Source organism: Lolium rigidum, chromosome 4 (genome assembly GCF_022539505.1).
Source record: "Lolium rigidum isolate FL_2022 chromosome 4, APGP_CSIRO_Lrig_0.1, whole genome shotgun sequence".
Lineage (NCBI taxonomy): Eukaryota > Viridiplantae > Streptophyta > Magnoliopsida > Poales > Poaceae > Lolium > Lolium rigidum.
In genome coordinates this window covers 192,552,557-192,567,665 of record NC_061511.1, presented here as the reverse complement: position 1 = coordinate 192,567,665, position 15,109 = coordinate 192,552,557, and the positions used below count along the sequence as shown (strand labels likewise).

The 15,109-nt window shown below is 48.2% G+C and overlaps 3 protein-coding genes across 4 annotated transcripts; 2 read left to right on the top strand and 1 right to left on the bottom strand.

Annotated features, from left to right (window-relative positions):
* Window positions 1-676: 676 nt before the first annotated feature.
* LOC124706735 lies at window positions 677-4,268 on the top strand. The gene is made up of 8 exons (XM_047238402.1): window positions 677-868; window positions 1,829-1,973; window positions 2,045-2,195; window positions 2,278-2,403; window positions 2,476-2,556; window positions 2,785-2,977; window positions 3,065-3,335; window positions 3,661-4,268. Exons 1-8 carry the CDS (start codon window positions 677-679, stop codon window positions 3,867-3,869), a joined length of 1,368 nt encoding a protein of 455 aa, XP_047094358.1. The 3' UTR covers window positions 3,870-4,268.
* Window positions 4,269-5,901: 1,633 nt separating this feature from the next.
* On the top strand, window positions 5,902-7,529 carry LOC124706733. Of its 2 annotated transcripts, none has more exons than XM_047238401.1 (3): window positions 5,902-5,994; window positions 6,069-6,347; window positions 6,461-7,529. In XM_047238401.1, exons 1-3 carry the CDS (start codon window positions 5,974-5,976, stop codon window positions 7,373-7,375), a joined length of 1,215 nt encoding a protein of 404 aa, XP_047094357.1. In that variant the 5' UTR covers window positions 5,902-5,973; the 3' UTR covers window positions 7,376-7,529. The 2 variants fall into 2 exon arrangements, with proteins under 2 accessions (XP_047094357.1, XP_047094356.1); XM_047238400.1 differs by having other exon boundaries at window positions 6,455-7,529.
* On the bottom strand, window positions 7,498-13,968 carry LOC124647965 (protein disulfide isomerase-like 1-4). Its single transcript, XM_047187803.1, has 13 exons — window positions 13,727-13,968; window positions 11,673-12,251; window positions 11,447-11,576; window positions 10,902-11,067; window positions 10,676-10,794; window positions 10,490-10,570; window positions 10,232-10,318; window positions 10,023-10,097; window positions 9,614-9,682; window positions 9,450-9,530; window positions 9,240-9,374; window positions 8,223-8,279; window positions 7,498-7,836 (listed from the first exon to the last, which is right to left on the bottom strand). Exons 1-13 carry the CDS (start codon window positions 13,966-13,968, stop codon window positions 7,684-7,686), a joined length of 1,974 nt encoding a protein of 657 aa, XP_047043759.1. The 3' UTR covers window positions 7,498-7,683.
* Between the last annotated feature and the right edge of the window lie 1,141 nt (window positions 13,969-15,109).

The window sequence follows — 15,109 nt, the reverse complement described above, 5'->3', positions numbered from 1 at the left end:
CTTTTTCAAATTCTGAAAATTCAAAGAGATAGCCCCCCCCCCCCCCGCAAGTTGTAACCAGGAAAAGAAACCAGCGCGCTTCACTCCACACCCTGTAGGGCTGGCGGAAAACCAAATCCCAGCCCTGTCCGCTCCGTTTTCAAATTTCGAAATCCGAAATGAAACCCTTCCAAAAAAGGGCCAGACCCCACAGCGCAACTACTTGCCTTTTTCGAATTTTACCCAAGCCGAGCTCCAGCTCACACCGCCCGATAAACCCCCCACCCAGCCCAACCTTCTACTCCTCTCACTGACAGGCGGGTCCAAACCTCCCAGGTCCCACCGGTCGGCGGAAGAAAGGAAAAACGGGCGGGTCGAGCACGCTCGGACACGACCCCGAAAAATTTGAAACCGGCAGTAACCCACCGTTTCGATCCCGCCCGCGCGGCGCGGCCCAGTCTCGCTGCCACTGGGGCCCGCCCGTCAGGCCTCCACCTTTTAACACCACTCCAATTCTCTTCTCTCTCCCATCTCATTCTCTCTCTCTCTCTCCCCAATCTCCGAGCTCCCGAACCCTAGCTCGCTCGCGCGCCAGCGCCGGCCATGGCTCTCTGTGTGCACGCGTGAGCGGGGGATCTGCCTGCCATCCGGGGAGTCTGCGGGGCGGCGAGAGAGAGGGGCGGGCGGGCGAGCGGGGATGGAGGCGAGGCGGATCTCGGCGAGCCCCCGGCCGTGCAACGGCCGGCGGGTGGTGGCCAGGAAGCGGCCCAGGCAGGAGGCGCCCGTCAGCAGCGTCAGGAAGCTCCAGCGCAGGGAGATCAGCTCACGACGCGACCGCTCCTTCGCCATGAACTCCGCGCACGAGCGCTTTCGCAACATTCAGCTGCAGGTACGCCTTGCCTTTCCTACCTCTGGTCCCGTTTTGTTTCCTGTTTTTCTTTCGGGTCGCGTGTGCCTGCGCCGAGGTTTTGGCTTGCTGGGAAATCCCGGGCGGATTAGCTTGGATTGGAGTAGCTGCCGGGGCGCGGGGAGTCTGGGTGGGCATACTAGCCAGGGAAAACTCAGATCTTGTTAGGTTCCGGTGAACAGGTAGGGCTGATTGGGGTCGTACTGCGTTGGCGAGTGCTATGCCGCGCTTGTTGAGCTCGATGGGGTGAATAAGCTTCTGCGTTACCTTACAGTGCTATGTGGACATGGCCACCCGATTGCCCAGTTGAGCAGATGTGCACCAGATGGCTGTCCTGTGCACCTGGGATCCATTCTTTCTGTCTTGTCATGCAAATTTGTGGTTCGGTTTAGGGCATTGCTGATAGATATGCTATCACATCACGTTAGTATCCTCTTTCTGGGAAATCATAGGATAATTCTATATCATCAACGTATTAGATTTATGTTGTGTGTATCCCTTCCTATTTGTTGAATTCCTGCAATCCACGTAGAAGATGGCAGATGTTATATGCCTCCGAGATAGATCGTCTGTTCAAGTTATTTAATGACTGTTTGATGCCAAGCTGGGCCTATGAGTGCTGGATATCAGTTGCCCATCTGTTACATGGTTGCTGCCAATAGGTGTTTCTGTCCAGGACTCCTGCTTATTCGTTGCCTTGGTCACATTACATTGCTCAGATAACCGATTTAGTGGTGTTTCTCCTGCACTGAACCAAGGGGGCACCTTGTTTTCAACGAAACTGAATGTTTGCCACCACCAGCACTTGCGGTGCTTCATAAGCCACACCTATAACAACTGCTAAACTTGAACTTCTTCTCATCATGTAACAATTGATTTTAACCTGCCTCATCAGGTTTCTTATTTTTGCTTCTGACAATGCTCATTTGATTTCAATTTCAGGAAGAGTTCGACACTCATGATCCCAAGGAGAACAGTTCGCTGCTACCCTACGTGAGGAAAAGGTCTAAAATTATCGAGATAGTTGCAGCAAAAGATATAGTTTTCGCTTTATCACAGTCAGGAGTATGCGCTGCTTTTAGTAGAGGTATGCTTGCATTCTTGCTGTGCTTCCGGGCATCGTACCGTCATACTGAGATGCTCTCCTTATGTTTGCAGTGACGAATAAGAGAATATGCTTTCTGAACGGGAGTCCTGATGAGGTTGTTCGTAGTTTGTTCTACAACAAGAACAATGATTCGCTCATTACTGTGTCAGTATATGGCTCCGAAAATTTCAGTGCCCTGCGATGCAAGACAACTCGCATAGAGTGAGTTTTGTGTCCATATGTCCTTCACCAGTGAATATCTGTTTCTTTCATCTTGATTAAGACCATGTTCACCTGTTTCAAGGTATATACGCCGTGGAAAGCCGGATGCTGGTTATCCTCTCTTTGAGACAGAGTCCTTGAAATGGCCTGGATTTGTGGAGTTTGATGATGTCAATGGAAAGGTTTTAACCTATTCTGCTCAAGACAGGTACTTTAACTTCTGTAATACTATAAATGCCCTTTCTGGAACTGCCCTGATTGCATCTCATTTTGTGAACAGCACTTACAAGGTGTTCGACTTGAAAAACTACACATTGCTGTATTCCATATCTGACAAGAATGTTCAAGAAATAAAGATAAGGTACTTATCTTTTCTCTTCCTTTCATTCAGTCCTTGTTTGAAAAATGTTATGTTATCACTTAAATGCCTCTTTTACGAACCACAAAGCTGCCAAATATCTTGCTATTAATAGCAAATGGAAGCTAGAATTTTTTTATGTAACGCAGATGCAGAGGCTAGTAAAAAGTAATTCGTTTTTTGTACCGATGTGTGGTTACATTTGTCTAATTACTTGTCAACTTGTGACAGTCCTGGTATAATGCTATTGATTTATACGAGAACAAGCAGCTCTATTCCTCTGAAGATTCTTTCTATTGAGGATGGTACAGTTCTGAAGTTCTTCAACCACCTTCTCCATCGGAATAAGAAGGTGGATTTCATTGAACAATTCAATGAAAAGCTCTTGGTCAAGCAGGATGGGGAGAATCTTCAAATTCTTGATGTATGTATCTTCTTAATCTACAAGTGCCCAGAATCAATCAGGACACCTGTTGCTTCTTGCTTATCGTTTTATCTCACATCATTGTAGGTACGGAACTTCCAGTTGACTGAAGTGAGCAGTACTGAGTTCATGACTCCATCTGCCTTCATCTTTCTGTATGAACTCCAGTTGTTTTTGACTTTCCGGAATCGATCTGTGGCAGTTTGGAATTTCCGTGGTGAACTAGTAACATCATTTGAGGATCACCTGTTGTGGCACCCTGACTGCAATACTAATAACATATACATAACTAGTGATCAAGATCTTATTATTTCTTACTGCAAGGCTGATTCCAGTGACTCATCTTCAGAAGAAAATGGTAAGATATGATTGCTTTCGTTGTTCGTTGGAGGATATATTGTGTAATTTGTCAGATGGCAGATGGAGCCATTTTCTTCTAAGTGATGTTACAGTTGAATCAGTGGATGTTGCATCTTGCTAGTGATCTGTAGTTTTGGTTTTCTTTGACAATATTTATTCATGATCTATACACTTCTGGCGTTGAGTTAATTTAATTAGACCTGCCATTGTATGATCTCATGCATCCTCATTGACATCTCACCACATGTCACCAGATAAATAAGCATGATACTCACATTTGTGGTTGTGGATAACATAACTTTTCTTTGTTTGCTCATGTGCAGCTGGCTCTATAAACATCAGCAACATACTGACAGGGAAATGCTTGGCCAAAATAAAGGCTGGGGACTTCAGCAAGCAAAAGAAGACGTGGAAGTTCCAGAGTACAATCACAGAAGCTCTTGAGGACATCACAGCTCTGTACTATGATGAAGAGCGTGATGAGATCTACACGGGCAACCGTCATGGCCTTGTTCATGTTTGGGCAAATTGAGAGCTGAAACAGCAGATTTTAGGGACAAGGTGTTGCTCATTTGCAACCAGATCATTTAACAACAAAACCTCAGGTGGTGCTGACCATGAAGAGGTCTCAAGTCTCCAGTCATTAGACATTTATTCATGTGAATTGTGGTGTCCAGCCGTTCTTGTTGTAGAGTTAGAACCTGTGGTGTGTTGTACCCTGTAGTGAGCTCTCAAGCTGAAATAGATTTCATAGTGAGCTCTCAAGCTGTATGTACCTTCCTGGTAGTTAACTCTGCTACCTGAAATAGTGAATCTCATTCTGTCAATGAGTTTGGTGTAGGTTGCTCTGGACAAGTATAACGAAGGGAGGGACACATTGTAAAAGAGATACATTATCTTATAATCAAAAAGACATCCTGTTAGGCTGTTACGTCTTTTGCTACTGGTTAGGGGTTATACATTCATTTTTTAGGGCAGCCATCAGAAAATGCCGCAGAAAAGGGATAGGGGCTAAATATATGTTTATGCCAGGTGGGAATGAGATGGTTTGTTTCTAGCGGTTGCCTTGCTCCGAATTAAAGGATCAATTCAATCCTAGCAATAAAAGACTTCCAGTTTGTTTCTGTAACAATAATCATAATAGCTTCCAATATGATTGGCCCAAATCCAACTAAAATGGACCAGAAGTTACAGGTATTTAAGTTCTCTGACATACAAGGAAAAACATAGTACACTTCTTTTTAGTTTAGATTAGAACAATTGGATTTGCACACACGAAAATACCTTCAAATCTAAACATTGATACTTCTTAATATGACAGAAAATAACACCTTTTAGCTAGAATAGATTGAAGCCTTTGACACGAATATTCACTTTCAACAAGATTAGATCAGCTAAGACTAATGTCCTCTAGATAGATGGTACTCAAAGTAGAATAACCTCATCTGGTATCGGTTGGTTTGTTCCTCAAATATAAAATGGTCCAATGCACACATGAAGCTAGAAATCCCACCAATCAAATAACAAAGCTTGTGCTCACTACTAATGGATGAAAGTGAAATGGCTAAACACAAGAATCATTCGGAATCATTTCTTGAAGTCCTTTGCCTGGAAAACGAATTTATCGCCCAATCACAGTTCACATAAACGAACATTTACGTGTCAACCACTTGCTTGGAAGCTCACCGTCATACTGAAGCTTCAGCTCACCTTCACACTCCCAATCTGTTGAGGTGAAACAAGGTATTGCCTCTGGAATGCTGTCGCTTCTCGTATCTTGTCTGACATTGTCGTTTGATACTAATTAAAATCTGATGGATGCACGGTGACTTGTCAATGTTAACATTGATTGCGTGTTTTGGCGTAAAGCATACTACTGTACATGAAAAGAAAGTTATGGGACATATCTGATGTTTGTGTGATGTGTATAAGAGAAGCAACAGCAACGTGGCATTGTCCATGTTATTGTGTAGCAAACGACTATTTTGTTTTTGTTTTCAGAAAGTTCTTATGCATCTCTGTTTGCACACACATCAAATACACAACTAATAGACGTGCTATCACTAATGACTATACATTGGAATGAAACAAAAACTAAGTTCCATCTTCAGTTAATGAACCAAAAACTAGGTTCATCTTCAGTTAATGAACCAAAAACTAGGTTCATCTTCAGTTAGTTCATCACTGACAGTCATCACTAGTAACCATACATTGGAATGAACCAAAAATTAAGTTCATTTTCAGGTTCACCACTAACATTCATCCATGGTAAACTATATTCTACCTCTCGTAATGAAGCGAAAGAAGCAATTCCAGTTCAGTTTACAAAAAACAAGAAAATCACTGGCGATTAGCTACGGTTCGTGGAACAATTGAGGAACCGTATTACCTCTTTAGATGGAGCCCTGATCACCAGTTGGGAGAGGCCAGGGAGTGGTTGCAATTAGCTAGCTAGGTAGTCAATCATCACTCACCATCAGGGCCACCCACCAGTCTCACTCGGAGTAGCTTCTTTTCTTCCATTCCCACGGACCCATCCATTACTCATCGTCACTGTCATGATCAATTGCTGTTACCAGTACACTGTTACAAATAATGGAAGGAAAAAGCCCTGCTGCTAGCCACATCTGTTTGCCATGGCTCAGCACACACAGCAGGTAATGGTTTTCTTCATGCATACCTTGATCAATTATGTCTCTGAAGATGATGCTGAGGATGATTTCCTGTGCAGGAGAACACGAGCGGCCCGATGTTGACGGAAGACGAAGAAGAGGAGCATCATCGTGGGGATCGTCCGCTGCTTCCAGTATATGCACAAGAGAAGCAGGATGCCAAGCCATCGCCATTGCCGGTGAAGAGCGGGAGCATGCGATCAAGAATTGAGGAGGAGGCGTCTGGATCCTGCAGCGTCCGGTCACTGTCATTCTCCAAGCTTTTCAGCTTCAGGGTCACCACCTCCACGACTGCCATGGACATTGATCATCTGGCTGCTGCTGAAGATGCTTGTGCAGTAAGTAGTTAATCGAATGAATGATCATATCTCCTGGAATTACCATGATTCATCGATTCATATATGGCATGCATGGTAATTCGATTGTTCTTGTGTTATTGATGAAGGAACAGCTAAAGCAGCAGCAACTGAAGCCGGTGTGCCGCTCGCAGTCGATGCCCATGACCAGCATCAGGAGGTTCCCCCAGAGTCACAGAAAGAGGGTGGCGGACTCGAGCTCGCTCCCCCGGTTCCGGGTGTCGTCGATGCCCGTGCCAGCACTAGAGCCATCACAATCAGACTCATCAGAAGCACAAGAAGGAGCTGAAGGATCCAAGCAGGAGGATGAAGAGGAGGTTGGAGAAGAGGAGGCAGTCTGCAGGATCTGTATGGTGGCGCTGGGAGAAGGGGGGAATGTTCTGAAGCTGGAGTGCCGGTGCAAGGGCGAGCTCGCCCTGGCGCACCGGGATTGCGCCCTGAAATGGTTTGGCATCAAGGGCAACGCCAACTGCGACGTCTGCGGCCACGACGTGCTCAACCTGCCTGTCACGCTCCGCCGCGTCCGCAACAATGCTGCTCCGCCGCTACCACCGTCTCCCGCTTCTGCTGCTGCAACTCCTCCAGGCAGTGGCAGCGGATTCATGGGGTTTTGGCGGCACCGCACGGCGATCCTGGTGGTGGTGAGCATGCTGGCCTACTTCTGCTTCCTGGAGCAGCTGCTGGTGGGCGACCATGGCACCGCCGCCCTAGCCATCTCATTGCCCTTCGCCGGCGTCCTTGGCCTCTTCTCCTCCCTCACCACGTCCAGGATGGTGTCCTCCAGGAGATACGTCTGGATTTACTCCGCTGCCCAGTTCCTCTTCGTCGTCCTCTTCACCCACCTCTTCTACCGCTACGTGCGGCTGCAGGCCGTCATCGCCATCATCCTCTCCACCTTCGCCGGGTTCGGCGTTGCCATCTGTGCCAACGCCGTGCTCCTCCAGATCATCAGGTGGAGAGCCAGGCGCGTCCCGACACCACCATCAGACCTTCAGATGGCCCAGCCATAGCTACATATTCAGCAGATTTCTTTACTCTGCTTTCTACTTATACTGTATATAGCTACCTGTGGGCTGTTCTCTCAGATTTTGTCTATGAATATATAGTTTCAACTATGAAAAAAAGAAGGGCATAAGCAAATGATTTCTTGCTTTTTTTCTTCGATTCTAATGTTTGTATTCTCAACATACAATTCCAACTGCCCAAACTGACACCTAGCTATTCCCTCTCCACCCCGTGCTTTCGCAGACACGAACTTACAATCGCGGAGCCTCGAAACTTGTCGCCAGCTTTGATTAGTTCAATGGTGTGAGATGCTCTATAACTCATCCTTCAGGTTTGAACCTGAGTTCTCGGAGCTCTCTGCTCGTGCCGCCGATGAGTCTGGGCGCTTCAGCTTGAAAGGGATGCTGGCGTGCTTCTTGATGAACTTGTACATCTCCACCACCGTCCGGTCCCCCTCAAAAGTTATCTGAAAAGTTTAGCCAAACAAGCAAACAAACAAATTGAATTAGCACAATGGTGCCCAACTCCAGCTCCACCTGTGAGCTTAGCTGTTTGTCTAGTGGATCTACCATTTTCAAAAATGCAGGCCATGACTAATTTTAGACATCTAGAACAGCATATATTCAAGTTTGCAGGGTTCTGAGTTATTCATTAAACTTGAACACACATGTTTTAGCGGAATTTAAGGTGTCCAGAGACAGCTCTAAAGATGCCCATATGATAGCATTCCTGAGAAACCTACTAAAGTAAGGACATAAGTGAAGGTAACGTGATTGCTACTAACTGAAAGAAAACACAGAGTAACAGATGCGTCGGTAAATAAGAAATGAAACATCATGTGTAAGAACTTACAGGCTCAAAGCCTTTCTTCCCAGCTGGGTAGAAGAGTATTGTGGGGAACCCATCAGGCTGAAACAGGAAAAGAGTGTCAAATCTGTATTCTGGAAAGACTACATGGTAGTGAACGCGAAAATAAATCGAGCATGTAGATTTTCCATATATAAATTTAAGAAACAATTAGAAGGCAAACAGAGAGAAATGAAACACATGCTTAAAGTGCAGTATTTAGGGGAATCAGATCATCTGCGTAACAGTAATAATCATAGTGCTACATAAAAAATCAAAGAGCTGGAGCATTCCCATACGCTGATTAATACTGCATCACAAAAAAGATGCACTATTACTAGATGTTATGGACCTTGCTTCGCAACTGAGATAAGTCGGTTAGGGTGAAGGTCCCAAGACCGGGGATAGGGCACTCGCCCTCGACAACCCAGCGACAGGGTTCGTATCTGACGTGAAAGTGGGGCTCCGAGGATTAGAGAACTTTTGTTTTTTTCCTTGATTGATTCAAAGACATTGTCTCTTCATATAGCTTGTCTCCAAAAACCAAACTGTATCTCTATTTTATTAACTAAATATATCTTGCCTAATATGATAACTCTTTCCCTATTAACTTATATTTATAACCTAACATCATGTGATCCCTATTTGCTAACAGTCTATTTACTTATTTAGACCATAACACAAGAACTGTGCCATGATACTGTAGCGCATGAATGAATATGTGAGCCAATAAGTATACTTTCGCATGTATATCGCAGAAGACAAACGTATCTGTACTTTGTGCACTATATAAACAAGTGCAACTGCAATTTTGAGTGAAGAAAAGAGTTAATATAACTTCCCCACGTTCCACAACTAGCAATATTTCACAACAAGCATGTGCAGGTTTTGTGACTGCTGATGGCCCAGCATGACAAAACTCAGACAAGTTTAGTACTCCTTGTGGATCGGAGGGAGTAAGTGATATCCAGTTTGAAGCAAACAGTAGGAAAACTGTCAAAGCAAAGAAAGAGTGACATTGACCTTGGCACGAGGATGCTCGTTGCTTGTGCCATCCATTTTGGCTATTACAAGGGAGTCGATGCCATGTAGATGCTTGGCCAGCTTGTTGTAGGTAGGCTCTAGTGTCTGACAATGCCCACACCATGGTGCATATATCTGCATCCAAATGATGTGGTGTTAGGACTTAGGAGAATATTTTCTTATCTTCTCAAATACCTGGCAAGAACATACCTCCAGAAGGACATCTTTTGATTCGTCCAGGACTACTTGATCTAGATTCTTGCCAACAACAATTTTGACATCCTCATCATTCTGCATGGGAACACAAAGAATGTCTCATTGTTGTATAAATGATGATGTAGAAAGGAGATATCAGATCACTTTTCTCGACTCACAGATTCAGGTACTGGGTCAGACTTGTAGAATGGTGTGAGCTTGTCCTCGAGGAAATCTTGGGCAAATTCCTGGGCAGTACAGAAAGGAGCAAGAATTTTGAAGGAACATTGTAATTTCTGATCTATCCTCCTTAGTACTAGCAGAGCCCTTCAATAAACAATGACTATAATGGCTGGAAAACGAAAGATGAGAAAATGCACAAAGACATGCAAGATTTCCAAGCAACATATAGTCAAGTACTCAAGTATAGCAGAATATACAATCTCAGAAAAGGTAAGCATAAATGAAATAACAATTAGAAAAAACAGGTTCGTCGGCTTAAAAATTAGTAACAAGTAGATATTCTCTTGCAACTGTTGACTACATTCTATTCTGGTGCCAAATTTCTAAGCATATTTCAGCAATTACCTTAATGTTGTCCAGTAACATTTCACCACCAAGGAAAAACTTCTTGGCATCTTCATTCCCAGTGTAAGCAAGAACCTGCAAAGTAATTGGGCCAGAATGTACCCGAAAAAAAAGATCAGACACCTCAAAATCAAATTCAAACTACTGCATTCTATTTCTTATAATAAATGAATGCACAGAGAAAGATGGCAACTAATAAAAGACATTACTGTGGTTTCTTGTCCAGTAATTCCAAAGTAATTGGCAACAGGTTCGCCAACTTCCTCATTGTCTCGCTCCACAAAGACAAACAAGAGCTGCATTTGAGACATACCACATCAGTGCTTTGGTAAGACACTCACACCAACAAACAAACAAGTTACAAAGAAAATAAGTAATTAGCTGGATGCAGGACTTGAGCAGACAACTTGTGACAGGAGAAAGTGAGAAGCTCATCAAACACTGGAAGAAATCAACAGAAATTTTACCTTTCCCTTGAATGGTTTTGCTGCTTCCTTAAAGATGGGCAGAAATTTCGAGGCCTCGCTCGCAACAGCAAATAGTAAGATCTTATTCGAATAACAGAACACGCCAGTCAGTAAAGGAACAACACAGGGGGCAACAACATGAGACAATGCAAAGAATAAGATCCCATGGCATACGGCTTGACATACCTGCTTCTTGATTGGACTATCGAAGACCGCAGGGGCATTTTCCTGTGTGAGGGTGGTGATGAGCGGAAGCTTGTTCGCCGATACGAACTCGGCAATTGCAGATGCTCTGAACTCGCCGTCTGCATGATGCACATTACATTTAAACGGATTCAACAGTCAAACGGTGTGTGGAAATGGAAAGAAACATGTGCTGCTGGAAGGTGAAGCAAGTGAGAGATGAAGATACCGTATACGGTCAGCTTCTCCTCCTCTTTCTTGAGCAAGACTAGGGATGGGCGCTCTGCTTTGGGGTCGATGTGGAAAAGCTTAGCTACATCGGGAGTGGTGGTCTGGTAGAAGTTGACTGTGTCTTCCAGCCTTGAAGCAGCAGCAAGCTCGTCACTGTGAGCACCCTATAGCAATTGACAGAGTAAATGATTGTCACTAGTATACTACTTCATATGTAGTCGACTTAGAATAGCTAAACATAGAAGCGCATCTGGCTGGGCCACTACAATCTGTTCTCAACGGACACATGGAAAAAACAGAGCATACATTGCGGAGCATACATTGCGAAGCATACACATAAGGTAGCTAGCTGCATTGTGATTTATTTAGGATTGAAACGAATGTACCAGTTGAGGCAGGCAGCATCTGTTGAACAAACAAAGGAGGCCTGTCTTTTAGCTGGATGGGTAGCATAACATGGCCTGTTTGGTTGCAGTTTGAAGCAAGCAATCGACGAATGACTTGGTTGTGCTGAGTTGAGAAGGTGTGTGGTACGGCGCGTACCGAGAGGGAGTGGAGGAAGGCGAGGACGGCAGTTTGTTCCCCGGTGAGGACCCTCTCGGCCTCGTCGGCGGTGGTGAGGTTCTGCACCGCGGGCCCCAGCTTCTTGGTGATCCACGCGAGGATGGCGTCCCTGGACAGAAGAGAAATCCCCCAATTAATGACTGAATGTTACAGCGGTAGTAAGTAAAGTATGGCCGGCGTGGAAAATATCTGTTACGGTACATACTTGGTTCTCTCGCCGGAGTACTCCTTGTGCACGCCGTCGACGAAGAAGAGGAGGGTGGGGAATCCCTGCACGCCGTACTGCTCCGTGAGCTCCGCGTCCTCGGTGGCGTCGACCTTGGCGAGCGCGACGTCGACCTGCTGGGCGGCGAGGCTGGCGGCGGCGGCGGCGTAGTCCGGGGCGAGCGCGCGGCAGTGGCCGCACCAGGGCGCGTAGAACTCGACCATGGCGTGGCGGCGCGCGGCGAGGAAGGAGGAGAAGTTGGCGGCGGCGAGGAGGACCACGTGGGTCTCGTCGATCTCGGCGCCATAGTCCTCGTCCTCAGATTCCTGGTCGAAGGGGTCCTCGTCGTCGTCGTCGGATGAGGATGAGGAGCCGTCGTGGAGCCAGGTGTCGGGGTCGTCTGCGGGGATGTCGCCGGCGTTGTCGATGATGTAGTCCAGGTCGTCGTCGCGGGGCGAGGCGGCGAGGGGGAGGGGGGTGGCGAGGAGAAGAAGAAGGAGGAAGAGGAGGGGGAGAGATCGGGGCAGCGCCATGGCCGCAAGGACACTGTGGGAGTGAGAGCAATGGGGCGCAAACTGTCTGTCTCACTTAGGGCATCTCCAACGGGAGATTTCAGCGTCCGAAAACCGGCCCGTATTTGCCTAGGTCGTCGACCGTCCGTTCGAGTTTGTGTCGGGAGGTGGCTCCAGCGGCACGACACATTTTTTGCTCGAATCATTTTTTTATAACATGAAAACAAAATTTACATAGTTGAACACATGAAAATAAACCCTAAACACCTGCGACTACTGCTTCTCCTCGTCGCTATCGAGCACGATGAGCTTCGGTACCGTTCAAGGCCAGTTGGGAACCGGCGGAACGTACGCCGGGCGCGCCGACGGTGCTGGAGGTGGAGGCGCCTAGGGTTGTGGCTGTGGCGGAGGTGGAGGCGCCCAGGGCTGTGGAGGCGCCCAGGGCTGTGGTGGCGGTGGAGGCGCCCAGGGATGTGGCGGCGGTGGAGGCGCCCAGGGATGTGGTGGCGGTTGAGGAGCTCAGGGGTTGTACGGTGGCAGTTGTGGCGCGGCCGAGTCCTGTAGCGCCAGTCGTAGGGCTTCATCCTCCAACAGGCCCGGCGGCATGAAGCCGGTGGCGTACCGGGGCAGCGGCGGCTGCACAGGTCGGTCGTTATCGGAGACGAGGACGTCGAGCTTCGCCATCTCGTCGTCCGTCATGTTCTCCGGGTACTCAAACTTGCGGCCCTCCGCCATGGCCAGCTGCCATTCCTGGAAGACGACCGCGACGTAGTCGTCGCTGTCGTCCTTGACCTCCTCGTTGTGGTACGCCAGCGTCTCGATGTAGTCGTCGTCGTCGTCGTCGTACTACGCACGCGTCTGCGCCTGGTGCGCACGCATCGGCGCCTGCTGTCTTCGAGGACGAGGCGGCAGTGGACGGTCGAAGGGAAAGTCTCTGTCGCCCATGAAGCCCGCCCTCCTCCTCCGATCCCTCTCGGACACGAGATACGTGCGCCAGCTGTCGGAGTCGATGGAGTACGCCGGATCAGCGCGGAGGTCCGGCGGCAGGTACCGACTCCTTCGCCGGATCTCGACGGTCCTATCTGGCTCGCGCGCATGAACGGGAGGGATGGGCACCCGGCGGTAGCTGAGCCGCCAGCCGCCAGACATGTGCACATCCCTCCAGGCGTCGCACGGCGTCCAGTTCGTGTGCATCAGCCTCCCCACGCTGACGGGCAGCGGCACCCTGCCCGGCCGCTCCTCCTTCTTGGTGCCGCTGCCGGACGCCTCGAAGTCGTTCTTCTTCTTCCCCATGGTGCTGCGGCGGTGGTGGTGAGTGGAGGTGTGGGCGATGCCGGTGGACTTTTAAGGCCGGCCGCGCGCGGGAAACGATGCCATTGAAGGCGGCGCAGAAGCCCAGCCGCCGCCCGCCAGTGGGCGCGCAGAAGAGGCAGCCGCGACATTGATGGCGAAGGCTGCGGCGCAGACGCGGAAGCGCTGACCGAAGCAATGCCCTCGATACATGCTCGCTGCCAGGCGGGCCCGGTGAAGACGCGAGCGGACACTTTGCGCGTCCACTGCGACGCATTCCAGGCGCAAATATGCGCCGGGTTTGCGTCGCTGCGGACGATCCGGTCACGATGCGTCGCGCCGCTGGAGGTGGTACCAGACGCATTTTTTGGCCCGGCGGACGCGAACGGTCGCTCAACGTTGAGGTCATTGACTCCTCTTGAGGTCATTGACTCCTCTTCCGACGACGAGTCCGAGCAGGCGACACAGAACATGGCTTCTACTGTGGCCTCCATCCTCCATCCTCCACAAGCACAATGCCAGGCAGACGCCAGTGCTGGGGCTCTGTGAAGGGCCACTGAAAAAACCTGATGCGCGACAGAGTGGGTGGGCACCTCCGGCTCTACACAGACTATTTCGACCGCACCGATCCGGTGTACCCGAAAAAATTGTTTCGGCGGCGGTACGTGATGTCAAGAGACCTGTTCATGGTCAATCTACGAGCTTCAGAAGCTACACCAAGAAAGATGTGGAGCGGGGATTTGGTGTGCTCCATCCTCGGTGGGCAATTGTCTGTTACCCAGCAAGAACATGGTCGCTGAAGACCATGCATGAGGTGATAACCTATTGCGTGATCATGCACAACATGATCGTTGAGGATGAGCGTCCTGATGGCTAGTTGGTTGCGCCAATCCCCAGGGCATCAACCTGACAGCAGTATCTGCATGTGAATGTTGAAGTCACTGACGACATCATGTACAAACGCCTATAGAAGGATTTGATTGAGTATCAGTGGAAATTGGCTAGCCATGAATACACTGCCCCATGGGGATATATGTATAGGCTAGAGGGGCTTGCCAATGACCAAGGAACCCCTCCCACCTACCATATGGGAGGGTAGTTAGGGTCATTTCTTGCTAACTTAACAAGGTTTCTCTCAATGGTGGTAGGCGGGAGGGTTACCATGGTAAGGCTTGATCCACTATTCCATGGCGGACTAAGGAAAGGGTGTGGTGCATAGTTCATTGTGGACTCCCTAACACAACACACTAGTGCATGGGTTTATTGCTCTTGGGTCTTCATATTTAACTTATTGACCATGACTTGGACCTTCGACCTTGTTGACTATGCCATGACCGAGGGTCCTTGTTAACCAGCCTTGGGTTGACTTTGATTGGCTTTTATCCACATGGATGCCTAGTAAGCTTGGGGCCACTAGGAGGAGGATGATACCCATTGTTTTAACTCATAACCTCCACTATATGGGTGCCACATTGCGTGTATGCACTCCTGCATGCGCATGTTATGGATTGTGAGCTAAATTACGACTATCAAGACTTTGGGAGCTGTAGCAAGCCAATGAGCTTGGTGTAGGTAGGATAGGCTCACTTGAGCTAGGCTGGATTCAGGCTTTGTAACATCCCAAGTTTTCAATAA

Coding starts and splice junctions, on each gene's coding strand:
- LOC124706735 (XM_047238402.1), top strand. CDS start 677: ATGGAGGCGAGGCGGATCTCGGCGAGCCCCCGGCCGTGCAACGGCCGG. Junction 2,557..2,784: donor GTTCAAGAAATAAAGATAAG/GTACTTATCTTT, acceptor AACTTGTGACAG/TCCTGGTATAATGCTATTGA. Junction 3,336..3,660: donor CTCATCTTCAGAAGAAAATG/GTAAGATATGAT, acceptor GCTCATGTGCAG/CTGGCTCTATAAACATCAGC.
- LOC124706733 (XM_047238400.1), top strand. CDS start 5,974: ATGGCTCAGCACACACAGCAG. Junction 5,995..6,068: donor TGGCTCAGCACACACAGCAG/GTAATGGTTTTC, acceptor TTTCCTGTGCAG/GAGAACACGAGCGGCCCGAT. Junction 6,348..6,454: donor CTGCTGAAGATGCTTGTGCA/GTAAGTAGTTAA, acceptor TTATTGATGAAG/GAACAGCTAAAGCAGCAGCA.
- LOC124647965 (XM_047187803.1), bottom strand. CDS start 13,968: ATGGAGGCCACAGTAGAAGCCATGTTCTGTGTCGCCTGCTCGGACTCG. Junction 10,795..10,901: donor GGAGAAGCTGACCGTATACG/GTATCTTCATCT, acceptor TGCATCATGCAG/ACGGCGAGTTCAGAGCATCT. Junction 9,531..9,613: donor CTGACCCAGTACCTGAATCT/GTGAGTCGAGAA, acceptor GTTCCCATGCAG/AATGATGAGGATGTCAAAAT.